General features: G+C 60.6%; 3 protein-coding genes across 4 annotated transcripts in view; 1 reads left to right on the top strand and 2 right to left on the bottom strand.

The window, feature by feature from the left end:
* Window positions 1–10,858, bottom strand: part of PRDX5 (peroxiredoxin 5) — a 136,148-nt gene extending 125,290 nt beyond the window's left edge. The window contains exons 1-6 of one of the 2 annotated variants that reach the window (XM_056131726.1): window positions 10,686–10,858; window positions 9,659–9,793; window positions 9,298–9,429; window positions 9,184–9,222; window positions 9,022–9,083; window positions 8,829–8,936 (exon numbers count right to left, since the gene is read on the bottom strand). In XM_056131726.1, coding sequence (XP_055987701.1) covers window positions 8,831–8,936; window positions 9,022–9,083; window positions 9,184–9,222; window positions 9,298–9,429; window positions 9,659–9,793; window positions 10,686–10,853 — 642 coding nt within the window. In that variant the 5' untranslated portion in view covers window positions 10,854–10,858 and the 3' untranslated portion in view covers window positions 8,829–8,830. Of the gene's footprint in view, window positions 1–8,744; window positions 8,937–9,021; window positions 9,084–9,183; window positions 9,223–9,297; window positions 9,430–9,658; window positions 9,794–10,685 lie in introns of those variants that run through there. The other variant, XM_056131725.1, reaches the window with a different exon arrangement.
* Window positions 10,859–11,134: 276 nt separating this feature from the next.
* TRMT112 (tRNA methyltransferase activator subunit 11-2) lies at window positions 11,135–12,322 on the top strand. The gene is made up of 4 exons (XM_056131745.1): window positions 11,135–11,510; window positions 11,594–11,695; window positions 11,786–11,875; window positions 12,057–12,322. The coding sequence occupies exons 1-4, from the start codon at window positions 11,433–11,435 to the stop codon at window positions 12,162–12,164; spliced, it is 378 nt and encodes a 125-aa protein (XP_055987720.1). The 5' UTR covers window positions 11,135–11,432; the 3' UTR covers window positions 12,165–12,322.
* On the bottom strand, window positions 12,270–19,939 carry ESRRA (estrogen related receptor alpha). Its single transcript, XM_056131715.1, has 7 exons — window positions 19,722–19,939; window positions 18,187–18,523; window positions 14,689–14,805; window positions 14,359–14,487; window positions 13,920–14,087; window positions 13,558–13,827; window positions 12,270–13,291 (listed from the first exon to the last, which is right to left on the bottom strand). The coding sequence occupies exons 2-7, from the start codon at window positions 18,509–18,511 to the stop codon at window positions 13,032–13,034; spliced, it is 1,269 nt and encodes a 422-aa protein (XP_055987690.1). The 5' UTR covers window positions 18,512–18,523; window positions 19,722–19,939; the 3' UTR covers window positions 12,270–13,031.
* Window positions 19,940–25,590: the final 5,651 nt, after the last annotated feature.

Raw genomic sequence — 25,590 nt, 5'->3', positions numbered from 1 at the left:
TAAAAATAGAAATGTCACCACAGCAATAGTAGAGCAGGTAGGGCGTTTGCCTTGCACGCAGCCAACCCGGGGTTCGATCCCCAGCACCCCATATGGTCCCCAAGCACCGCCAGGAGTGATTCCTGAGTGCAGAGCCAGGGGAAACCCCTGAGCAGTGCCAGGTGTGACCCAAAAATTCGTTTTATTTTATTCTTTTTTCTTTTTGGGTCACACCCGGTGATGCACAGGGGTTACTCCCGGCTCTGCGCTCAGGAATTACCCCTGGCGGTGCTCAGGGGTCCATATGGGATGCTGGGGATTGAACCCTGGGTTGGCTGCGTGCAAGGCAAATGCCCTACCCTCTGTGCTTTTGCTCCAGCCCCGTGACCCCCCAAAAAATTAAATAGAAATGTCAAGAGGGCTGAAGACCTCCAGAACCAGCCACAACCATGCTGAGACCACTCTCCGCACACACGAAGGTACCGGCAGAGGGACTAAGTCACGCGGGTTCCGGGGCTGAGATCTCCAAGCCTACTCGGATTGAGGCTGAGTATCCTCCACCCAGATCCTCCAAATTCCAGTAGGCGGGGGTCACACCCACCAACTGGCCCCCTGGCACCGTGTAATCCCATCAGCAGCCAAGACCCAGAGACTATAAAACCCAGCTCCCGGAAGAAAACAGCGCAGAGTCTCCTGCCCTGGTGCCTGGCTGTCCTTGCCGGGGCCCCTTAGAGGGGAGCGGGTTGAGTTTCCCTCCCCCCCCCGACCAGGGCTCCCGCAGCCGAAGACCTCCAGAACCAGCCACCACCATGCTGAGACCACTCTCTGCTCGCATGAAGGTACCAGCAGAGGAACAAAGGCATGTGGGTCCCGGGGCTGAGATCTCCAAGCCTGCTCAGATCGGGGCTGAGCATCCTCCACCCAGATCCTCCATATTCCAGTAGGCAGGGGTCACACCCACCAACTGGCCCCCTGCACCGTGTAATCCCATCAGCGGCCAAGACTCAGAGACTATAAAACCCAGCTCCTGGAAGTGAATGCGGCCGCGCGACATCTTATTATCTCATTCTTACTTTGGACAAAATGACAGGCTACCAAATGTAACCTGCCCACACGGCAGAGTCTGGCAAACTCCCCATGGTGTACCCAATATGCCAAATACCAGTAACAATGATGGGTCTCATTCTCCTAAAGAGCCTTGAATATAATCTCAGGGCTAGGATGAAGGAGATGTTACTGGGACCTGCTCGAGGCAATCGACGAACAACAGGATGGTCATGATCGTGATCATGATTGTCAAGAGGGCTGGGGGAAGAGCACAGGAATCAGAGCACTGCTCTGCGTGTTCCGGCTCTGCTTCCATCCCCAGCACTGCGCAGCCTCTTGCTGCTCTGTCACTGTCCTGGGGGCCGGAGCAGCCCCACATCCCCAGCCCTCAAGTTGGACGAGTGTCCCCAGGAACGGCCCTCAGCCCTGCTCAGAATCAAAAAGTTAAGAGTGGAGCAGGTGGGGGCTGGAGCGATAGCACAGTGGGTAGGGCGTTTTCCTTGCATGCGGCCAACCCGGGTTTGAATCCCAGCATCCCATATGGTCCCCAACCCTTGCCAGGAGTAACTCCTGAGTGCATGGGCCAGGAGTAACCCCCTGTGTATTGCTGGATGTGACCCAAAAAGAAAAAAAAACAAGAGTGAATCAGGTGGGCCGGAGCAATAGGACAGCGGGGAGGACTCTTGCCTAACATGCAGGCGTCCCATGTTCCATCCCCGGCACCCAATATGGTCCCATGAGCACTGCCAGGAGTAATTCCTGAGTGCAGATCCACAAGTAACCCCTGAGCATCGCCCCCCCCAAATCAAAAAGAAACAGAGTGAAGAAGGGTTGGGGCCAGAGAGATAGGAGAGTGGGTAGGGCTCTTGCCTAGCCCCTGGATGACCAGGTTCATTTCCCAGCATCCCATGTGGTCCCCCGAGCACTGCCAGGAGTGCGCTCTGAGTGCAGAGCCAGGAGTAAGCCCTGAGCACCACTGGGTGTGACCCCAAAAACAAAACAAAGGAGAGTGGAGGCTGGAGGATAACAGAGCGGGGAGGGCGTTTGCCTTGCACGCGGCTGACCCGGGTTCGATTCCCAGCATCCCATATGGTCCCCAAGCACCGCCCGGAGTAATTCCTGAGTGCAGAGCCAGGAGTAAACCCTGTGCATCACCGGGTGTGACCCAAAAAGGAAAAAAAAAAAAAAAACAAGAACAAGGGACAGTGGAGAAATGTCTAGAAACAGAGCTCCAGCCCCATGCTCCCTCCCGAGCCCGGCTTCCGTCCTCCTGCGGACACTTCCTGTGGCCCTCCTGAGGGGCAGCTGTGGCCTCTCTGGTTCAGAGACCAGACGCTTGCTCGAGTCTGTGATGTGAACTGAGAGGCACTCCGCGGGCGGGAGGCAGGGGAGATTGCCCAAGCGCCCGGCAGTGGATTAAAGCCCCTGCAGTGCGTGCTTTAAAGGGTGAGTTTTACGATCTGAGTTCTTCACCCCCAAAATTCTTTGATGGAGCTACGGTGTGGTTCAAGCGGACCAGCCCCAGGAAGGGGCCAGGGTGAAACACGCGGCCGGCCCTGGGGCCTTGAAGGTCAGAGCCATTGGGTGGGGCAGGGAGCTAGCCACGGTGGGTGGGGGAGGGGAGTTGTCGGGGGCTAAAGAGAGACTAAAGAGGGAGGAATGGGGGGGACCCATGATCTAAGGATTCAGGGTGACTGTGCAGGCCAAGGCTGCCGGGTGGGGGGACAGAAGATGGCCACACCGAACTCAGAGAAAAGGCAGCAGGGAAGGGACATTGTCCCTTGGGGCCAGGGAGCCCCCAAGGATCCTTTGCACAGAGGCCCTTGCCCCAGGGGCTCACTTTGCTTGCTGTACCCCCAAGAGTTCTTTTTCCCACAGTACCCACACTTGTCTTGATGTGGGGCTCCCTGGCGGGCGCGCGCGCGCACACACACACACACACACACACACACAAAGCCTGGGTGGAGGCGGGGGTGCAGCAGTAGGCTGGGGACTAAAGCACTCACCTGGCAAACACACAGAAGTCCCGCCCCTGTGCCACAACGCATGCGCTGTGTGCGTGCCGGGCACTGCATGTGGTTTCCGGCCACTCTGCAGCCAGGTATGAGTGGGCACCGCCAGGTGTGAGAGAACACCGCCGAGTGTGAGCACCACAGCCAGCGCGTGAGATGCTGGCGAGCACTGTGGGTGAGGGGCAGTGCTGGGCCCAATGTGCGGCCCGCCACGGGAAAACCACAACCAAGCGTGTGCCCCAGCCCCAGTGATTGCGACGGCAGCAGAGGGAGGGGGGAACGAAGACGTGAACCCAAGCTTACTTCTGGTACTTTCTCTTACTGCAGCCTGCGTCCCAGGGTTGCAATGCTGCTAAAGAATGCGAAGTTAGGGGTTGGAGTAATAGCACAGCGGGTAGGGCATTTGCCTTGCACGTGGCCAACCCGGGTTCGATTCCCAGCATCCCATATGGTCCCCTGAGCACCACCAGGGGTAACACCTGAGTGCAGATTCAAGAATAACCCCTGTGCATCTCCAGGTGTGACCCAGAAAGCAAAAAAAAAAAAAAAGAATGCAAACTTACTGTACCCCAGGAGAGTTACTGAACCCCCCCCACTGCTGGTGCACCCCCGTCTCTGTCACCTTCAGCCCACATCGTGCTTCCCCAGGCCGTTTGGTGATCTCAGTTTTGTCATCCAAGGTCAAGGGTCTGTCATGGTCTGATCCTGACCGGCCTGTTTCCTCTCTCTGTGCCACAGGTGACTGGCATCATCTGGCATTTGTCCTGCTGGTTTTCTTTACTCAGCATCATACTCTCTGCTTCCACCCGCGTCGCAGCAAACGGAAAGATTTCATCCTTTATTGTTTTGTGTTGGACCACGCTGATGGTGCTCAGGGCTTACTGCTAGCTCTGCACTTAGGGGTCACTGGGCGGTACTCAGGGGACCACATGGGGTTCCTGGGATGGAATCTGGGTCAACCTTACATTTGGGTTATTTCCATATCCTAGCTTTAGTTTTTTGTTTTATTTTTGGGCCACACCCGCTATGCCCAGGGCTGACTCCTGGCTCTGCACTCAGGGATCGCTGCTGGCAGGCCTTGGGGAACTACCTGGGGATTGAACCTGGGTCGGCCACGTGCAAAGCAAGTGTCTTGCCTGCTGTACTATTGCTCCAGCTGCTGGTTTTTTTGTTTCTGCTGTTGTCTGTGGTGCCAAGAACTATGTTTTGTGCTAGTGCTGCTGGGACTGCACCTGGCATGGTGGGGAAGTGCCAGGGCTGGGACTCTGAGCTCACACATGCACGCATGTAGGTCTTCACCAAAACATGTTCCTGGAGAGGCTTGGTAGCTGCTTGTGGTGTCTCTGGGGACCAGATCCAAGATGCTTGCAATTCAGCAAAGGGTCCCCATAGGAGAGGCATGGGTTTTTCCACGAGGCCCCAGAAAGTTCTCACAGGAGACCCCTAGTGGGTCTGTTAAACACCTTTTACTTCCTCTTTTTGTTTGTTTGGTTGGTTGGTTGGTTGGCTTTTGTTTGGACCACACCAGGCAATGCTCAAGGGTTACTCCTGGCTCTGTACTCAGGAATTACTCCTGACAGTGCTCAGAGGACCATGTATAGGATACCAGGAATCAAACTCAGGTCGGTTGCCTGCAAGGCAAGTGCCCTCTGCTTGCTCTGACCCCTCATTTCCTTCCTTCTTGCTGACAGGACCATGGCCGTGAGGATCAGCACTCAAGCAACCACACTGGACTGTGAGGTCGAAGCCACAGGTTTATGACGGCGAAGCTCAAATAATCAGAGAAGGGCCGAAGCAGCCCCAGAATCCCGTCCCGGGCAGAGCTCGGTCTCTGTCTAAAGCCACTGGTGCTAGTTCTGCAGCAGATTAGCCTCAAATTCACGGTCTTTCTGTTCAGTTTCTGCTGAAACTACTTCCCCAGAAGGTGGGGCAATGATAACCCTCTCCCCCGTCCTCTCTTTCTTTATTCCTTCCTGACACACATATCAAACATTTCCTGTCTTCGCTATCCTGGCCGGGGCATTTCCCTGCGTTAACTGAAGAGATGATTCCAGGCTCCAGCTTGGAGAGTTGCTGAAACAGAAAAAGCACACCCAGGGGCTGAAGTGATAGTACAGCACAGCAGGCAGGGCATTTGCTTGCATGTGGTCGGCCCAGGTTCGATCCCTGGCATCCCATATGGTCCCCCACGCACCACCAGGAGTAATTCCTAAGAGCAGAGCCAGGAGTAACCCCTGAGCATCACCGGATGTGGCCCAAAAAGCCAAAAAAGAAGCGGAACAGCAGAGAGTCATGTCAGTTACCAAGAATCTTTAAATTGACACAGATGTTCCCCAAACAGTTCCAGAAGCTACAATATGCACACACACATGCACATATATGCACACACGCACATGCACGCGCACACATGCACACGTATGCATACACATGCACATGCACAGGCGTGCACATGCACACACAACGTACATGCATGCACACACATGCACATGCATCCACACACGCACATATATGCACACACGCACATGTATGTACATACACGCACGTGCACGCACATGCACATACACACATGCACACGTATGCACACACATGCACGCGTACACATGCACACATGTGTACACACATGCACGCACACACATGCACATATATGCACACACGTGCACGCATATGCACACACATGCACAGGCGTGCACATGCACACACAACACAATGCACATATATGCATACACATGCACATGCACACATGCACATACACACATGCACATGCACGCACACAGACTTCTCTCTGCTGTCACTCCTCGAAGACTGATAAAATACCACCAGGCCCAACACGCCGCCTTCCCTTGAGCCCCGATCCCAGCACTGCAGGCCAAGGCTGATCTGGGCCAGAGACCTACTGTGGGGGCTCCCCCAAGCTCCCTCCCCGAAGCTCTCCTTTGACCTTAGGACTCTTGAGGTTCGGGTGCCAGCGGACAAGTGGAGACTCCTGGGGGGTCACACACAGAGGCAACAATGCACCCCCCCTCCATCCCCCTGGAGGAAACAGGCCCACTTGGCATCAGGGGCCTCTGGCCTAGCTCCCGGCTTCTTCCCTGCCCCCATGCAGACCGTGTGCGGGACAGGGGCTCTTTGTAACCATCTCAGGCACTTCCTGTGTGCTGGGCCCAGTGCCCGATGCTTGGCTACGGTGACTCGATCGCTTGCCACAACCCGACGAGGGGGGTGGAATCATCCCCACTTTAAGGATGAGGGAAGGGGGAGGCGAGGAGCCCTGAACCCTGCCCAGGTCCCCAGCTTCTGGGAGGCAGGTCGGGGCTTGCAGTCCAGGGGTCCCATTCTCTGCTCCAGTGCTTTTCGGGTAGGGGCTCCCCTAGAATTCTTTTTTTTTGGGGGGGGCAGGGGTCAGACAGGTGATTCTCTCCCAGCCGCACCCTCGCTCCTGACTGACCCCTCTTGAGACCATCCAGTTCAGTCCAGGAGGGCTCCCTGGAAGAGGGGTCTAGGTGAAGCCTGCCCAGGGAGGCACAGCATGGGGGAGACAGGGCTGGGATCAGCCCACAGGATTGGGGGGCTGAGTGGGGGCTGGGTGGCAGCTCCCCCTAGCCCTGCTGTGCTTAGCAGCTTACCCTCTCAAGGGAGAGGTTGTGGAGGACACAGGGCTTGCCTTGGGCAGACGCCACCAAAATCAAGAGTAGTTCAAGGACAGGCCCCTGAGGCCCTTTTTCCAGTGGACACTGGAAGGTGAAGGTGAGATGGCCCCAGGCAGCCAGGTGGGATGGCCTTCCAAGCCCCCAGGAATCCAGCTCGGCTTCCGCCTTGAAGAGCCGAGCGACAGACAGGGACCCAGTGGTGTCCACGGGGAGGGCAGAGAGTGGAGATCTGTGGGTGCAGGAGGGCAAGTCCAGAGGCCACATGGCTTGGGGTGTAAGGGGCTGGGTGGCCAAGTGGTTGGGTATAAGGGGCCAGGTGGTCAGGTGATTGCGGGGTAAGGGACTGGGTGGTCAGATGGTTGTGGTGTACGGGGCTGGGTGGCTGGGTGGTTGGGTGTAAGGGGCCGGGTGGTCAGGTGGTGCCTCGGATGGGGCCTTCGCCAACCTCCCCCAGTGGCTAGAGAAGACTCTTACTGGCCTTGACAACTTCAGGGCCTTCCCACAAACTGCACCCCTCGGGGTCTTGGCTGGGGTCCCTTTCTCCCCCTGCTAAGCCCTGGTGTGGCACCGCTCCTGTCTCCCCTGGCCTAGGGGGCCCCAGCACAAGGGGGTCTGTGTGACTTTCCACCGGGTCAGCACACACTGTCCAGGCGTCAATGCAGGCTGCCTGCCAGGTGACCTGGCGACCTGGCCCAGGGCTGCCTTGGGCAGAGCAGTGACCTTCTGCGGTCACAGGTTCAAGGACCAACACCGAAGGCTAGAGACCGTGTGGGGGGCGGCACTCGACCTCAGTTTGATCCCCCAGCACTGCCTCTGGCCCCCTGAGCCTCACAAGAAGTGATCCCTGAGCACGACTAGTGTAGCCCCCCACGCACACCCTCTGCCTTAAGAGGGGACGCTGCTAAGCACAGCAGGGCTAGGGGGAGCTGCCACCCAGCCTCCACTCAGCCCCCCAATCCTGTGGGCTGATCCCAGCCCTGTCTCCCCCATGCTGTGCCTCCCTGGGCAGGCTTCATCTAAACTCCTCTTCCAGGGAGCCCTCCTGGACTGAACTGGGTGGTCTCAAGAAGGGTTAGTCCATCATATGTTATTCATAACCAGCAATAGAAAACAAATTGTCCACTGTTGCCTTTTCAGCAGATCTGACTGTTGGGGTAAAATCCCAAATAATAATGGTGGGTCTGGGGTCAAAATATTGAAAGTAATCAAAGTAGAGAGAGTAATGTGGAAATCATCTGCCCCACAGGTAGGGGGAGGATGTGGGATGGGGAGTATACTGGGTTTTTTGGTGGTGGAGAATGGGCACTGGTGAAGGGACGGGTGTTTCATTGTGTGACCGAGACTTAAACCTGAAAGCTTTGTAACTGATCTCACAGTGATTCAATAAATACATTTATAAAAAGGAAAAAAAAATAAGGTAGGGTTCGTGCCCAATTCAGTCAGCCTAATAAATGGCTGAATAAATAGCAATACTCCTACATAAAAAATAAATAAATAAAAGAAGGGTCAGTCAGGAGCAAGGGTGCAGCGAGGACAGAATCTCCTGTGTGAGGACAGGGGAGGGGGTCTGTGCTGGTTGAGCCTGTGGAAAACCTCCAAGCCAACCCTTTTTTTTTCTTTGCTTTTTGGGTCACACGTGGCAATGCACAGGGGTTTCTCCTGGCTCATACACTCAGAAGTCACCCCTGGCAGTGCTCGGGGGACCCTATGGGATGCTGGGAATCAAACCCCGGTCGGCCGCGTGCAAGGCAAACGCCCTCCCTACTGTGGTATTATTCCAGCCTCATCTCCAACCTAACCGTGGGGCATGAGGTCTAGATAAGACAAAATGCACCAGGCCAGGTCCTTCCTGAAGGCCCCTCTGCCCGCTGCCCCGTCCCTCCCTTGTTCTTCATACCACTGGCCCTTCCGGGGACCCGTACCGACGCTTCTTCACAAGAGGCCTGCCCGCACCACCTCTGTAATTCAAGCAGGAGCCCCGATCCAGCCCAGCCCTGCCCTCCTAAGCTCGGGGCTCTGGGCCACTGACGAGGGGAAGAAGCGATGAACAGAGACACGCTGGGAGCAAGTGTTTATTGCTGAAATCTGGCCCGGGTTCCCGTAGGGAAACAGCAGCAGAGGAGGGAGGGGACAGTCGGGCCGGGCTCAGAGCTGGGAGAGGATGTTGGGGGCCAGGGAGCAGGTGAGGCCCGTGCCGTCGGGCTCCACGTTCAAGGTCTTCACGACGCCGTTCTCTATCAGCATGGAGAACCTGCGGGGGGAGGGGCTGAGTTCAGGGAGGCGGCAGGGGACCCCCGCAGGGAGCCCCCTGGGGAACCCCCCCCCCCGAATCTCACCTCTTGAGTCGCTGATTCCCAAAGAGGGGCACTAAGGTGTCATCCAGCAGCAGGCCCGTCTCCTAGGGGAGGTGAGGGGGGGTGTCAGGCACCCCACTGTCACCCTGTCCCTTGGGGCCTGGCAGAAAGCGGCTCCCTAGGAGGGTGAGGGGGGGAACTTACCTTCCCAAAGGCGCCAGTGGGGTCAGCCAGGAGCCGAACCTGAGGAGGAAGGCGGGTCACCGTGGTCCCTGCGCCCCCTGCCCCCAACCCACCTCCAGCAGGGCCACCCCTCACCTTGCCCTCCGCTTTGTGGGCTCGTCCCCACTCCTCGGTCACGAAGACGTCGTTGACGCTCAGACAGGCCACCAGCTGCACGCCCTTGGCCTTCAGCTTCTCAGCGTCCGCCACATAGCCGGGCAGGTGGGTCTGGGAGGGCAACCAGGGGTCAGCAAAGCCCAAACCCCGGCGTCCAGGCCCTGCTCCCTTCCCTCCCCGCGCCTGCGTCACCCCCCACCCACGTCACCCCCCACCCACGCTGTGCTGTACTCTGGCTGCCATGGGAACCGACCCAGGGTCTTGTGCAGAGACGGGCACCGCCCCACCCTGACAGGCTCTGCAGCCCAGACGAGGACAAACACTTGAGCACAGCCCTCACCTTGGAGCAGCCGGGGGTGAAAGCTCCGGGGACCCCGAACAGCACCCCTTTCTTGTCCTTGAACAGCTCCGCCAGGTTCACCTTGTTCCCAGGCTCCTTTTCAAACACGACCACCGAGGGGACGGTGTCGCCCACCTGCAGAGGCTCCGAGTGAGCGAGTGGCTGACACCCCAGGTTGCTAGGGGCATTAATCCTCTTAGCCAACAAAACAGGGCGGTGTGGAGTGTCTGTCGGTGTGGGTGTGGAGTGTCGCAAGGGGTTGAACCAGCAGGCTAAGTTCAGGAAAGGGAGTAGGAGTTGGGGGTGGGGGTGCAGCGGAGTTAGGGAAGGGCCATGACGGTTTGGGGGATGGGGGGCAGGACGCAGCCCAAGGGGGCAGACAGATGCACAGGTAGGTCCCCCCATGCATGAGCTAGAGAGAAAGAAATCTGGGGGGGGGCTGGGGCAACAGTCTACCTGGGGGTGACAATGCTTTCTATGGGAGGGGGGGTCTGACACCGGCAGGTAGGAGGTGAGATGGGGGGGGTGTCACAGGAGAGCCAGAGAGAGGTGGGGCAGCCAAAGAGCTGGAGGAGGGGTGCGGGACCCGAGGGTGGGCGCTGGCCCTGGGAAGGAGGGAACAGGGCAGGTGTGCACCCTGAGCCGCCACTTGCACCGGGCCAGGTGCAAGGGACGCCAGGTTAGAGGACAGAAGCTGCGGGAGACAGGGCGCTGAGGGGAGCGAGGCGAGGGGGCAGGCAGGCACGGAGTTCGATCTCCTGGAGAAGGGGGGGACCCTGGGAAGCGGGTGCATATGGCCAGGAGGGCCGCGAGGAAGGCGGGGGGCGGGGGTGCGCCTCGGAGCTAGTCCCTAGAACCGGCGAGAAATCGGGGGCGGGAGAGGGGCGGCTGCAGGGTCCAGTTCCCAGACCGGCGGGGGACAGGCGGCGGGAGGAGCCGCGAGGGGTCCGCGGGGGCGGGCGGGAGTCACCACCCCCAGCAGAGAGGGGACGGGGGGTGGCGGGAGGCCCCGGGGCGCCCCGGTCACCTTGATGGGGGCCATGGCGGCGACGGCGCTTCGGAAACCGCGAACCCCGCCGGGTGCCCGCTGGCAGCTCCCTGCTGTCCCCGCCGACGCAGAGCCCACGGCGGCCGCCCGTAGCAGCAGCGACGGCAGCGAGCGGCGGGTCGCGACGCACAGTACCCGCAGCCCCATGCCCGCCGAGCCTACCACCGCCAGGCCCCGCCCCCGGGGCGGAGCAACGCGCGAGGGGCGGGGCGCGACGCCGCGACCCTGCAGAGGCGGAGCCGCGGGCCCACCCCACGGCGCAGGCGCGGGCCGAGAGCGCGGGGGCGGGGCTTCCGGGCCTCCGTGTTGATTGGCATGCCGGGGCGAGGCGGGCTTCTCGGGGCTTATTTGCATACACAGTGTGGGGGGGGCGCCTCCGTTTCGCCGACTCCGCCTGGCGCTCGGCGCGGCGTGCATCGGCCGTGTCGGTTACACGTTTAGTTTGGCTTCCGCGAAGGTCGCGGTGGGGCAGCCGTCCACGTGATTTGCAGCGAGGGGAGGCAACTGGGCCTGCGCTTCGCACTCGGCGCCCGAGGTTCTTCCGGGCGTCCCGCCGGATTGATCCGGTCTCAAATTCCTCGGGCCGCGAGCACGAGAGCGCCAGGCAAGTCGCCGCTTCCGCCCTTCCCAGCCGTCCAATCGGGTGGAAGGGAGCGGCCCGGAAGTGGCGCTAGGGTACCGCCCACTTCCGGTTCCGGCCAGTCGGAGCGAGCGCGTCGGAGGGAAATGAAGCTGCTCACCCACAACTTGCTGAGCTCGCATGTGCGGGGGGTGGGGCCCCGAGGCTTCCCTCTGCGCCTCCAGGTACCGGCGGGCGCCGTCTCGCGGGGGCCCCGGGCGGGTGCGGACGACCCGGGCCGGCGCCTCCCCACACCTCTGTCCCGCAGGCCGAACAGGTGCGCATCCACCACGTGGAGTTCAACCCGGAGTTCGTGGCGCGCATGATTCCCAAGGTGGAGTGGACGGCGCTTCAGCAGGCGGCGGACAGCGTGAGCGCCCCCGTCCCCCCGCGAGCACCCCGGGAGGGTCGGCCCACCCCGGGGCCAGGACCCTGGCGGTGACGCGCCTCTTGCTTTTAGCTGAGTTTGGCCGAGGTGCCCAGCGGGCCTGTCGAGGGGTATGAACAGGATGAGGAGTTTCTGCGGAAGATGCACCACGTGCTGCTGGAGGTGAGACGCCCCGCCCCCCGCGCATCAGTGCTCAGTCCCGTGCCAGCTTGTCTTGCGGGAACTTGGGGGATGGGGGACGCCACGCCAGTGCAGGGATCGCCTCTGGCGGTGCCGCGGGGTCGACCCGCGTCGGTCATGTCCAAGGCAAATGCCTTTCCCTCTGCGCTCTCCCGCCCCGCAGGTGGAGGTCATGGAGGGGACCCTGCAGTGCCCGGAATCAGGACGTCTGTTCCCCATCAGCCGGGGGATCCCCAACATGCTGCTGAACGATGAGGAGACCGACACTTAAACTCGCCAACCCACCATCTGTTCCCAGTGTGACCTTGTATATTTGTGAAATCCTGTGTCCGTGACCCCCGCCCCCAGTTGGCCCAGTGACTCAGCCAGCCACACGTTTGAGCTCGATATTATATATATTTTTTTCTCATTAAAGGTTCAAAACCAAAAGCGGTTTCTCTTTGCAGCAAATATACATTAAAATAGAGTCTCTGTACAGCCTGGGCACTGGGCCCCGGCTTGCCCCTTGTCCCTGCGCCTCCCTGGCCAAACCCAAAAATAAATATAGTGTTATTGCTCTGCAGGGCATAGAGGCAGGGCTCTCCCTAACCCCTGACGAGGTCGGGTGGGAGCTGATGGGGGGCCCTGGCCACCCCAGGGGTTCAGGGGCTGGAGCCTGCTTGGAGTTATTGCTTCAAGGGGGGGGCAGTAATGCCCAATGCAGATGAGGGAGAGAGGCGGAGGGGGCGGGCCTTTGCTCTCTTTGCCCTCTGCTCTGGAGAGGGGGTCGGATTAAGCAGCAGCAAAAGCATCACCCGCTGGGAGACTGTGACCTCCGTTCCTTCCCTCCCTGAGATCAGGCTTCTGCCCCCTCACACGTCCCCTAAGCCCCCTATGGCTTCCGCAAGGCCCCGTCCACTCGCGGGGCACGTTATGGCTTGCAAGGGGCAGCACTGCCCAGAGCCCGGGCACGCCTTCCCAGCTCCCTTCCCGTGCCCCCCTCAGCGGCGGGGAGAGGAGGGCGGAAGGCCCGCTCCCAGGGGCTGATGGTCCGGCCCTGGCCTTGCCAGCAGGCTGCGGCGCCGCCCCCCCTCACCGTGGGGCCGATTCCCTGCCGGGCGGGTCCTGCCAGCACCCCCACCCACGCCCACCCCTTGCCTCAGTCCATCATGGCCTCAAGCATCTCCAAGAAGAGCTTGTGCATGGGCACCTTGCCCTCCAGCTTCACCCCGTAGAAATGGGCCAGCACTTTGCCCGCCGTCTGGCGGAGGAGCGGTAGGGTGAGCAGCAGCCTGCCCGCCCGCCGCCGTTCCGCGCCCCCGCCCGGGCCGGCCCGGCCAGCCTCGTACTCCAGCAGGGCCTCGTGCAGCGCCTCCCGCAGCTGCTCCACCGCCTCGGCGTCCTCGATGTGCACGGAGTCTGCGGGGAGAGGGAGAGCCGGGAGCTGGGCCGGGTGGCAGGAGCGCTGGCCGGTCGGTGACACTTCCCCCTGTCCCGGGCCCAGCCCTGCTCCTCTCCGGGCCCTGGGATTCCAGTGGCCCATGTACCGCCTTGGGATCTGCCGCCCACCACCCACCGACCCTGTCAAGGCAGCATGCCCACTCCCGACCCCCCCACCCTACCCCGCCAGGCCCTCTGCAGTCCTCGCCGGCTGCTACGGCCCACCCCCTCGGGCGCCCCCTCACCTGAGTTGGCCAGGGCCAGGGCCTTCAGCAGCACGTACTCCTCCCGCTCCAGCCGCAGCGCCTGCAGCCGCCGCACCAGCTGCAGCAGCGCCGCCCCCAGCTCCCCCAGGCCTGCCGCGCGTGCCCCCTCTTCATCCAGGACCAGGTCCTCCGCGAAGGCCAGCTCGTCCTGCAGGGGCAGGGAGCGCTGGGCCACGCCCAGCACCAGGACCTCCATCCACACGCTCTGCAGCACAGACATCTGGTCTGATAGGGACAGCGACGAGAAGCCTGGGGTGGGGGGGGGGATGACAAGGGCGGGCGGGTTGAGAAGGGGCAGCCCGGCCCCTCCTGGTGGGGGCTCCCCACCGCCCATCCTTTACCTGGGATGCTCTTGGCCCAGCTGATGGTGACCACAATCTCTCGGTCAAAAAGATCACAGAGGGTGGCCACGGCCGGGAGGTGGCCGTCGGGGCCCGCGGGGTCAGGCATGGCGTACAGTTTCTCGGGCTCGACGACCAGTAGATGTGACACCAGCGCGTTCACGGGGGCTGCGGGACGGCGGGGGGGGGGGGGGGGGTGGTCAGCCCCGATGCACCTCCCGGTCTCCGTTCAAAGGCCTGGCCCCGCCTCAGCCCAGGGAGAGCCCAGGGAGGTGGGGGGGGAGGCTCCAGGGGTCCCAAACCTCCTGCTGCCCAGCTAGTTTTATAACCACTGCTGGGGGGCAACAGAGGATGGGAACGTGGGTGCTGGTGCCCGAGCACACGGAGTGGAGGCAGTGGACGAGACCCTCACCTCCCCCCCAGCCCGCCCTGCCCTCACCTGTCTTCCGAGGGCCTCCGGCTACCGCCAGGGGTCCAGTGGGGAAGGGCCCCGGGAAGGGCAGCGGGTCCACCTCGGGCCGTCGCTTGTACTTCTGCCGGCCACCCCGCACACGATCCAGACGCACCCCTTGAACAGCAGACAGGAGTGTGACCCTGGGGCTGGGGGAGGTCTCGCACCACCCACCCCCGTTCATGCCCACTCCTGGGCATGCCTACCTGCAGTCCCCCACACCCCACTATGACCCTGCAACCCCGCACTCACCCTCCTTGAACATGGCCCCCCGCCCCCCCACCCTCCTTGAGCATGGCCCCCCGGCCCCGCGCTCACCCTCCTTGAGCATGCCCACCCGCAGGCACTTGGTGAAGCGGCAGGCCTGGCAGGCCTTGCGTCTCCGCTTGGTGATCTCACACTCATTGGACGCCGGGCAGCTGTACTCGATGCTCCCTGCCAGGAAGAGGCGGGCTCAGTGGTGGCCACCCAGGACCCAGCGGGGGGGCCCCCCCTGGGCAGACAGACAGGACAGCCCTAATGCGTCCCCTCAGGCACAGGTCTGGGGAGAGTGGGAGGGCGATGTGCCCTGCCCTGGCCCCTCCCTGTCCACTCAGGCCTGCAGTGTCCCCATGGAAGGCCTCGGGCACTGCATGGAAGGGGCGAACTGCCAACCTGTCTCGCGCAATGCGTTGCCATGAAGCCCCCCGCCCAGGCCCCTCTGCTTTTTTATTTTTCGGGGGTGATACCTTTTGGGCCACATCCGGGGTTGCTCAGGACTTACTCCTGGCTCTGCACTCAGGGATCACTCCCGATGGGCTCAGGGGACCATATGGGATGCCGGGGGTCGAGCTCGGGACAGCCATTCGCAAGGCAAACGCCCTCCCCGCTGTGCCATCGCTCCAGCCCCACGGCACCTCTGCTTCTGCACCTAACACGCAGCTCACTGGGCCCCTGCCCCCCACTGGCCACGTGGTGGGGTTCATGCACTTCCTTCAACTCTTCAAGCCGAGACTGGCTGGCCAGGGATTTGGGGCGGGGCTTTTGGTTTGGTTTTGCGACCACTCTCGGGGTGCTCCAGGCTTTTACTCCTGGCTCTGTGCTCTCAGAAGTCACTCCTGGAGTGGGGCAGGGCACGGCATGTGGGGCAGGAAAACCCAAGCCAGGTCCGCTGTGTGCAAGGCAAGGGCCCTGTCCGCTGGACTATGGCTCCGGCCCTGCCCTGGGTTCTCAGCATGTCCGAAGCGGTGGCCGCATCTGGCCCCCAAACCTGCCACCTGATTTCTCTGGGACCTCAGATCCACCTCAGCATGTGGCACTGGCCGGCTTTATCTGCCCAAGTTCCACCCCAACCCTCACCTCCCACTCCTCACCCGACCCTCACCTCCTGCCCTCCACTTTCTCACCTCGTCACCTCCCGCTGTCCTCTCCTCACCCGACCCTCACCTCCCACTGCGCATCTTGCCTGGCTGCTCAGCACAGTTGTGGCGGCAGCAGGAGCTGACCGCCTTGGCCTGGCCTGGCCTGGCCTGCTCTCTGCGTTTCCCTTCTCAAGCCCTGCCCGCCCTGGCTGGAGCCGGCACTCTGCTCTCTCCCCCACTTGCCCGGCTTCCAGATACTCTGCCTAGAACCTCCAACGTCCTGGGGCTCCCAAAGTGGGCCCCTGACTCAGGGCAAGCTGCCTCTCACCTAGCGGGGGGTCCTGTCCCGTCCGGACCCCCAGGACAAAGCCAAGCTCCTCCCCGCAGATGCCGCCCCAGCTTGGCGGTTTCTCATCAGTTTACAGAACCATCAAACATGCGAGGCAGGAAAATGCTTTTTTTTGGGGGGGGGGGGGGGCAGAGTGATAGTACAGCGGGGAGGGCATTTGCCTTGCACGCAGCTGAGCCAGGTTCGATTCCCAGCATTCCATATGGTCCCCCGAGCACCGCCAGGAGTAATTCCTGAGCACAGAGCCAGAAGTAACCTCTGAGCATTACTGGGTGTGACCCAAAAAGCTAAAAAAAAAAAAACCAAAAAACTTTTTTTCTTCTTTAGCACTGGTCATCCCCCTCAGCGCCCCATCCAGAGCCAGGATTGACCCCAGAGCTAGGAATGGATCAGCAAGCAGAGAGCCCTGATGGCCGGCTAAGCCAAGGCCTCACAGCCTCACGGAGCTACTGCAACCAGCCCACAGGCTCCTAGTGCCCTTCTCCTTTAAGCTTCTGTGCTCAGACAGACACGGCCTCCCGGAAGCCCTCCAGTGCCACAGGCCCACCATGTTCCTGGCACACACACCCTCCCCTCCTGCCAACACCTACCACAGCTGGACATACCACAGAAGGACTGTAACAACCGTGTCACTGCATGATTTGTTCGCTTCTGACGAGAGGCAGACAGGAGCTGTCCCGTCCTGGTCCCTGCCCTGTCCTCAAGCCAGGGGAGCAAACCCAGGTCTGTGGAGGTTTGGGCCTGTCCCAATACAACCAGTCACCACTGTGGGACCTGGCCCACGGGGCTCAGTAAGGGGTGTCTGGTGTCGGCCAAAGCCTCGTAAACATCCGTCAGCTACACCAGGGAGAACAAGGGGGCTCCGGGCTGGCGGGCGACCCCAGGCCCTGGCCAGGCAGAAAGGTCACTCAGCCAGGAGGCCTCGGTCCAACACACAGGTGGCAGAAATATCCCCTCCACACTGAGCCAGATGGACCCAGGTTCAAATCCTGCTTCTGCCACTAATGCCCTAGTGGGCCAGGAGGGTGACTCCAGCACCCGCACCTCACAGAGATCTTATGGGGTCCCCAAGAGGATCAGCGTGAGAAGGAGCTCCAGGGCCTGGCAGTGTGGCTCCGTGCTGGTGCTCACGGCTAGTTTGCATGAGGGCCTGGATTCGAGCCCAGCACTACCAAAAAAAGTTTCCAAAATTAATGTCGCCACTTCCCCCGCCCCTCCCCCCCAAGTCAAGAAAAAGGTGCTTTCCAGTAAGATGTACAGGAAAGGCACAACACTGCTTTGCAGTGATAGCACAGCGGGCAGGGCATTTGCCTTGCACGCGGCCAACCTGGGTTTGGTTCCCAGCATCCCATATGGTCCCCTGAGCACCGCCAGGAGGAATTCCTGAGTGCAGAGCCAAGAGTAACCCCTGTACATCCCCGAGTGTGACCCAAAAAGACAAGAAAAAAAAAACAGCTTTGCTCCTTGGCCAAGTGGGTCCTGAGTGAGACCAGGGTCCTTGAGAGTCTGGTCCAAATCCAAGGCTGGACCAGGGGCTGCCCCTCACTGGTTCTCAGAAAAAAACAGCGCCCGGGGCTAGAGCGACAGTACAGTGGGCCCGACCCACCGGGTTCCATCCTGGGCACTGCACATGGTCCGGAGCGCCGCTGGGAGCGATGCCTGGTGCAGAGTCAGCCCTGCGCACTACCGGGTGTGGCCCCAAAACAACCAGCCATAAAACCAGCCTCTTGCCGGTGCCGCACAGGGACAGGAACAAAGACAGGGGCATGATGGGTGATGGGGCCCGGGCAGGCCACAGCCGAAGCAAGAGTAAAGCCAGCAACCGGCACGATGCCAGGGTGAGCGCTCCCAGAAACCTCGGAGGCGCCCCAAGGTCTTGTGCACCCCCCGAGATCTAGCCCAGCAACCCTTGCTGATGGTTTCACTGAATGTCAAAGGCCAAGGGCCTAACAGGGAGGCCGAAGAAGGGCCTGGGAACGCCCACCTGCCCACCCTCAGTGGTACCCGGGGAAATTCCGGGGCCGAAGGCTGCCTGGGAGCAGGGTGCCAAGTGGGTGGTGTCGGACCCAGAGAGCAAAGGGTACAGGCCAAGGAGTGGTAGGCGGGCGGGCGGGCTAGGGGGCTCACCCTGGATGGTCCTCTTGAAGAAAGCTTTGCAGGCCTCGCAGGATGCCACGCCATAGTGGTAGCCGGAGGCCACGTCCCCGCACACCAGGCAGAGCCGTTTGGGCAAGGAGCTGAGCACCAGCTTCCCGCCGCCCTGCTCGCCGGGCCCCGCACCCTCCGCATCCTCCTCCTCCTTGTGGCCTGGGAGGCAGCGGGCGGGAGCGGGGCCGGGGGCCAGGGCCGCGGGGGGCTCGGGCTCGGTCTCCGAGGAACCCTTCGGGCTGTCGGGGCTGGCCGGCTCTGCCTTGATATAGAGCGGCTCGATGCCCACCACCTGGCTGGACATGGCGCTGGTCACCTGTGGGAAGAGGTCACAGGTCACGGCTGGGTCACAGGGGCGGAGAGCCAGTGGGCCACCCAGGTTGCCCAACCCCAGGCCTGGGGCCAGTTTCCAGGCTTCGCAAAAGAGAGGGAGGGGGACCAGAGTCCAGGGACAGGCCCCCAGGAAGAGGCCCTGCGGTTGCCATGGGAACGAGCGCCAGTGCCTCCAGCCCGGTACTGACAGCAGGCCTCCCACCTGACAACCTGGGAGCGGCCTGGGCACCGGCTCTTCCCTGCCAGGCCTGGGAACACTGTAGCCTAAACCCATCTGGAATCCCCAATCAGAGGGGGGGCCCCCCACTTCATTTTCTCCTGCGTGGGGGCCCCACTCAAGAGCCCGGAGGCACAGGGACCCCTGGGCAGCGGATGCGACCACGCGTGCCCTCACCCCCTGCACGCCAGTTTTCACCCGAGCTCACGTGTCTTGCACACCCCTCCTGAGGGGCACACCCCGCAAAGTCACACCCGTCCGAGCCCCCAGTCCCAACCCACACAGGGGCATCCATCCATCGGGGCTCCAGGAAACAGTCCGGCCTCTCGCACCTGCCGCGGGGCCCAGCACGCCCCAGGCCAGCACGCGGGGGCGGGGGGCGCGGCTCCCCCCTGCACCCCGGGCCTGCACAGGCCCGCTCCCACCCTTCTGCCGCAGTCCTCCAGGGGCGCCCCGCCCCCCAACCTGCGCACACCTACGGGAAGTTCCCCGAAGTTGCCCGGCTCCCCTCCCCCTCGGCCGCGGGAGACCTCGGCGGGCATCAGGAAGTAAGCCGGGAGCGCCCAGGAGGAGGAAGTGCGCCCCTGCCGGGGCGGTGACCTTTGACCCAAAGAAGAGGGTGGCCCCCGAGCCCCCGGGAGCGCCCCCACGTGGTCTCGGGAGCCCCTTCCTCGCCGACGCAGCCTCCCCATCTCGCACCCGGGCCCGGCTCCGGGACGTCGCCCGCTCCAGGTGCGGGGCTCAGCGCGGCCCTGGCACGAGATCCGAGGCGCAAGCTTGACCCCGGCCAGACCTGCAGCCCCGCCCGCCCCTGCCTCGGACCTGGGCGCCGGCCGCCGCGCGCACCCCCTGCCCGCCGGGCCCCCGGCGCTGCGGGACCGCGGCCCGACCCCCGGCGCGCTCGCACATGGCCCCCGCGCCCCGCCCGCACACCCTCCCGCGGCGATCCCCTCCGCCCCCGGACCTGGGGCTCCGGCGGGGCGGGCGGGCAGGCATGGGGGCCGAGCGGCCCGGAGCGCCGGGGTGAGCCGGGGGCCACGGGCGGCCCCTCCTCCGCCGCTTCGTCGGGCCGCGCCGCCGCGCCGCGCCGCGTCCCCTCACTCGGCGGCGCCGCCGGCGGCTTGTAGGACACAAAAGGACATCGCGGCCGCTTCCTACTCCGCTTCCTCCAGCTGACAGCGGGGGCGGGGCCGGCCTGCGCATGCAAAGCAGGGGGCGGGGCCCGGCGCCCTATGCTAATCAGCCGCGCGGGGCGGGCGGCGCCTGCGTGCCGGGGCGAGCCGGGGCGGAGCCGGCAGGGCCGGGGGCGGGCCTTCCCGGAGGCCCCGCCCCGCCGCGGCCGAGGCCGTCGCGCACTCGCGTCCCACGCCCCCGAGGGGGCGTGGCCAGGGCCGACGCGAGCGGCTCGGGGCGTGCGTGGGACCCGGAGTTCTCTGGCGTCACGCGGGGGGGCGCGCTGTGCGCGAGGGGAGTGGGCGAGGTCGCTCAGTGGCCGCAGCGGCGAGGCGGGCCCCCACATGCGTATGCAAATGAAGGGCGGGGCGAGCGGGGACAGCGAGACGCTCTCATCTGCATATGTATGAGGGAGGGCCGGGCCCGGAGTTCCGAAGCTCCCGGGAAGGTTCTACCCCCTTTTCTTTTTTTCCCCCTTCCCCCAAGGTAACATCGTCGGGGCGTTTGGACCGCTGGCTCGATATCCCCACACAACTGCGGACCCCGGAGTTGGGAAACCGACCGTTTTAACGGGCAAGCAGCAGTCCTGGATCGCGAGTCCCGGGAAGACTGAGTCGATGGTGCCCGGCCCGAGAACGCTCAAGGTCACTGCGGTGACCGAGTGAAGGTCACGGGGAAAGGCGGGGCCACCTGCGCCGCCTCACGCGGGAGCCACGCACTGACTCACGGACCATGCATAAATTCTTTTATTTCTCCAGGGCTCAAATTCCACGTGGGCAGGGTTGGGCTTGGGTTCTCGGGATGGAGCAGTGACCGGCACTGGAACCCTGCCTCTCTAGAGCTCATTTTCTTGCGCCACGACGTTCAGCCTTTTGTACCGGCGCTTCCTGAGTGCCTCGACTTGTCCCTGCAGTTGCATTGTCAGGACGTGGTCAACGCCGATTAAGGACTGGTAGCCTGGAAAGCAGAACGGTAGAACGGACTCTGGGCAGTGAGCAGGACACGGCCTCCCCAGCTGGGAGAGCTGTGACAGGGGGTGGCTGGAGATCCGAGTGTCCAGTTGTGTTGGTTGGGGGAACTTTGGATCTGTAAGGTGCTGCGGGGTGCACAGGTAACATTTCAGAATTTCAGATGGCTAGATTACAGATCTGTGCTCCAAGGGGCTGGAGGGGGGGCGCTGAGGGGGGCTGCATAGGACGACTGAAGGCAAAGTTAGGTCCCAGATAGGGGTGACAGGCAGCTTTAGGGATATCCAAACTAACTTTACGCCTCCCACACCATATCTTAAGTAGGACTAACCAGGGGCAAGTTTGTCTAAATAATCCACTGTCCAGGGCCAGGAGATGGTAGGGCAGTGGCCTTTTACAGGCTGACCCAGGTTCAGTCCCTGGCTGTGTTCCCCTGAATTGCACCGGGAGTGATCCCTGAGTTCAGAGCCAGGATGAAGTCCTGAGCATAGCCAGGTGTGACCCCAAACCCAAAACAAAACAAAAAATTTAATAATAATTCCCTGCCCAAAGTCTCCTCAGAGTTCCTGGGAGGGGGGTCAAGGCCATCTAGAGGACAGGTGGAGAAGAAGGACCTCACAAGGCTGGAACCCTAGGTCCCCAGCAGCTGTCGTGTACACACACACACACACACACACACAGGGGACCATATGCCCATGTACAGTGCCAGGGATAATTTTAACCACTGTAAAATTTCTCTGGCCTCTAGCTTTTTACTTTTTGTGGAGCTCCTGGAATATTTGTGGGTAGTAAGGGAATCTGACAGCACAGCATATCCTAAAACTCCGCTCTCTGAGGGGTGTGTGTGTGGAGGGACCACCCCCCATCTGCAAAATTCCCCAGGGCCCCCTGTGGAAGCACAGGGAGGGGCTCACTCTTGAGAGCTTTGGTGAGGATTTCCAGAACTTCGTTTTCCATCAGTTCCTCCAGTGGCAGCGGCAGCTGGAGAGGCAGCAAGAAAGAGATTCAGGGGAGACTTTACAGCAGGGAAGGTGTTTGCCTTGCATGCGGTGGACTGAGTTCAATCCCCTGCAGCCTGTACGATTCCCCCCTCCCCAACCCACCCCCCCAGCACCACCAAGAGAGATTCCTGAGTGCAGAGCCAGGGTTAGGTTTAGGGTTAGGGTTAGAAATTCCTGAGCATTGCTGGGTGTGACCCAAAAGGCAAATTAATTAATTCATTAAATAAAATAAAAAAGAGGCTTGCGCATCCAGGGAGCTTAGCTCTGCCCACCGGTGGAAGTCTCTCCCGCTTCCTCTAGCCTTGAGATCCCAGACTGCCTGCCCCTCCTCCTCCTCAGCCCCCCACCCTGCACCCCACTGAAATCCCATTTCCCATGTGCCTCCAACCCTGGTGTGCTGCTCCATCCAGTAAGGTTTATGGGGTGCGTACTTATGGGCACCGGGTACGATTGAAGAGGCTTTTCTGGAAGAGAAACAGAAGAGGGGTAAGTCTGCGGGGAGGGCAGTATCCTCAGTCTCCTTCCAGTTTCTACCCGTGGGAAAACTGTAAGGGACAGTGGTTTCTATCCACCTGGCCTTATTGGTCTCACCTACTAAGCAGCCAGCTTTGGTGATGTGTGTGTTTTGGTTTTATTTGGGGGTGGGGGGAGTCACCTCTAGCAAGGCTCAGGGCTCTCTCCTGGCTTAGGGTGGTGTTCTGGTGACCAAATGGGGGTGCCGGGGATCGAACCTGGGTAGGATGCACGCAAGGCAAGTACCTTATGGTCCAGCCCAAGGTCCAGTTTCAACTGTGAGACAAAGAATCAGCAAGTGAAACTTTTCAAGTTCTTCTCTGAAATGGGACCGTGGGGTTGGACAGCAAGTGAGTTTCACAGGCTGATAGTAGGTTTTGCCTGCAGGAGATGGGGGTGTCAATCCCCGGTACCCCTGGTCCCCTCCAGGATCGCCAGGAGCAACCCAGAGGAACACAGAGCCAGGAGTAATCCCTGAGGAATGTTGCGTGTGGCCCAAAGACCCCAAAATCTTGTTTTGGGGGGGTCACAGCCAGCAATACTCGGGTTACTCCTGGCTCTGTGCTCAGGGCATTACTCTTGGCAGTCCTGGGGAGACCATATGAGATGACGGGGATCAAATCTGAGTCAGTCACATGCAAGGCAACTGCCCTACCGCTGTACTATTGCTTCTGTCCCTCCAAAATCTTTTTTAAGAGGAGGTTGGCCCAGCCCAGGGGTGATTCCTGAGAGCAGAGCCAGGAGGAAGCCCTGAGCACTGCTGGGTGTGGCCGGAAAGCCAAAAAGAAAGAAAAAGGGAAAAAAAAGTGGTTGAAGCTCCATAGGCTTTGCATGCAGGCCACCACATGGCCCTGTGACCACTTGCAGGAGTGGCTGAGCACACAGCCGGTGCAGTTCCTAGCACTGCCAAGTTTATGTCCGTGTAGTTTTTTGTTTTCTGTTTCTTGGGGTGACACCCAGTAGTGGTCAGAGGTTACTCCTAGTTATGCTTAGGGAATCACTCCTGTGGTGCTCAGGGAACCATATGGGGTGCCAGGGATTGGACCTGAGTCAGCTGTGTGCAAGGCAAGTTCCTTATCCACTGTACTATTTTCTGCCACCCTCCCCCATGCGTTGTGTTTTTGTTTTTTTTTTGGGCGGGGGCGGTCAAACCTGGCGATGCTCAGGAATTACTCCTGATGATGCTAGGGGGCTCAGATGGGATGCCGGGGATCGAACCCGGTCAGCTATGTACAAGGCTGTGTACTATTACACCACACCCCCATGCATTTTTTTTCTTTTTGGGTCACACCCAGCAATGCTTAGGGGTTACTCCTGGCTTTGCACTCAGGAATTACTCCTGGCAGTGCTCAGGGGACCATATGGGATGCTGGGAATCGAACCCAGGTCAGTCGCGTGCAAAGCAAACGCCCTACCCGCTGTGCTATCGTTCCAGCCCCCCCCATGCATTTTTAAGTGTAATTTATAAAAGAGGAAAAGTAGGGGCCAGAGCTACAGTATAGTAGGTAGTGTGTTTGCTCTGCATGTAGTCAACCCAGGTTCAAACTCGAGCCCCCCAAACCACCACCTCCTGAGCCCCATCAGGAATGATGCCTGAGCACTGCTGTGGCTCAAAAATTTTAAAAATTCTTTTTTTTTTCTTTTTGGGTCATACCTGGCGATGTACAAGGGTTACCCCTGGCTCTGCACTCAGGAATTACTCCTGATGGTGCTCGGAGGACCATATGGGATGGTGGGAATCAAACTCGCATTGGCCGCGTGCAAGGCAAACACCCTACCCTCTGTGCTATCGCTCCAGCTCCCAATCAAAAATATTAAGTGGGACCACAGGATGGCTTTCTATGGGAATTGTGAAGTTAAAAGGAGATGTAGTGAGCATCAGAGAGAGAGCACAGTGGGTAAGGTACTGTCCTTGCACATTATCAACCTGGGTTCAATCCCTGACACCACAGAATCCCCTGAGCACTGCTGGGATTGATTCCTGAGCATGGAGCCAGGAATAATCCCTGAGCAGCTATAGCCCAAACCCTCACCCCCAAGAGGCTGGAGAATAGTGGGTAGGGCACATAACTGTCCCTGGTTCAACTTCTGGTGTCCCACGTGGTTCCCTGAGCACTGCCAGGAGTAACCCCTGAGCACTGATGGGTGTGACACTCTCCACCAAAAAAAACCCTATCCCCTGCCCCCTACAAAGGAAATGATGTGGAAATAGTTCACTGCCCGGCACCTGGTACTCGAAAGTCCTACTTCAATGGAAATTGTTTTCAATTCTTTCTGCTTTTTTTTTTTTTTTGCGTATCTCTTGCACTTGGGCAACCCAGGTTCTAACCACTGCACCCTGTATGGTCTCCTGAACCCTGCCTGGAATGATCCCTGAGCATAGAGACAGGAGTCAGCCCTGAACTCCACCAGGTGTGGGGAAAAAAATAAAAATAAAAACAAATGATTAAAAAATAAAAGCACTAGTTCAGGGCTGGAAAGATAACATTACGTTATGGTACTACCAACTCTGGTTCCATGCCCCACCCACATAGGGTCCCTGGACCCCCTCCAAGAGTGGTCCCTGAGCATGGTTGGGAATGGCCACCACTTCACCCACCTCTCCCTCACGCCCCCCAAACAGCCCTGGTCCTACCAAGCTAACTTGAGTCCCCTGAGCGGGTAAACCACGCCCACAGGGTCTCAATCAGCACCTCCAGTAGGGGGCGCTCCAAGGATGTCTGGTTGATTTAAAGTCTGAATGATTCAGACCTCCCCTCCCCAATTCCATAAATGGAGGCTGGAGCGATAGCACAGAGGGTAGGGTGTTTGCCTTGTAAGCAGCCTGCCCGGGTTCGATTCCTCCACCCCTCTCGGAGAGCCTGGCAGGCTACCAAGAGTATCTCACCCAGCACGGCAACTGATACACCAAAAACAGTAACAAGTCTCACAATTTGTTGTGCAATGTTACTGATGCCCATGGAGCAAATGGATGAAAAATGGGAGGACAGTGCTGCAGTGTGTGACAGCAACAAACACTGAAGCCCTAGGACCAATGAGGTAGTACAGCAGGTAGGGCTCTTGGCTCTTGTGCCTGAGTGCAGAACCAGGAATAATCCCTGAACACTGCAAGGTGTGAGCCAAACATCCCCCCATAAAACTGAGGCCCTGGCTATTCCCCCCACTGCCTCGGGGAGGC

The sequence above is a fragment of the Sorex fumeus genome, unplaced genomic scaffold, assembly GCF_029834395.1.
Source record: "Sorex fumeus unplaced genomic scaffold, SorFum_2.1 ptg000093l, whole genome shotgun sequence".
Taxonomy (NCBI): Eukaryota; Metazoa; Chordata; class Mammalia; order Eulipotyphla; family Soricidae; genus Sorex; species Sorex fumeus.
The sequence above is the reverse complement of the archived record's forward strand: the minus strand, read 5'-3'. Positions and strand labels throughout refer to the sequence as shown.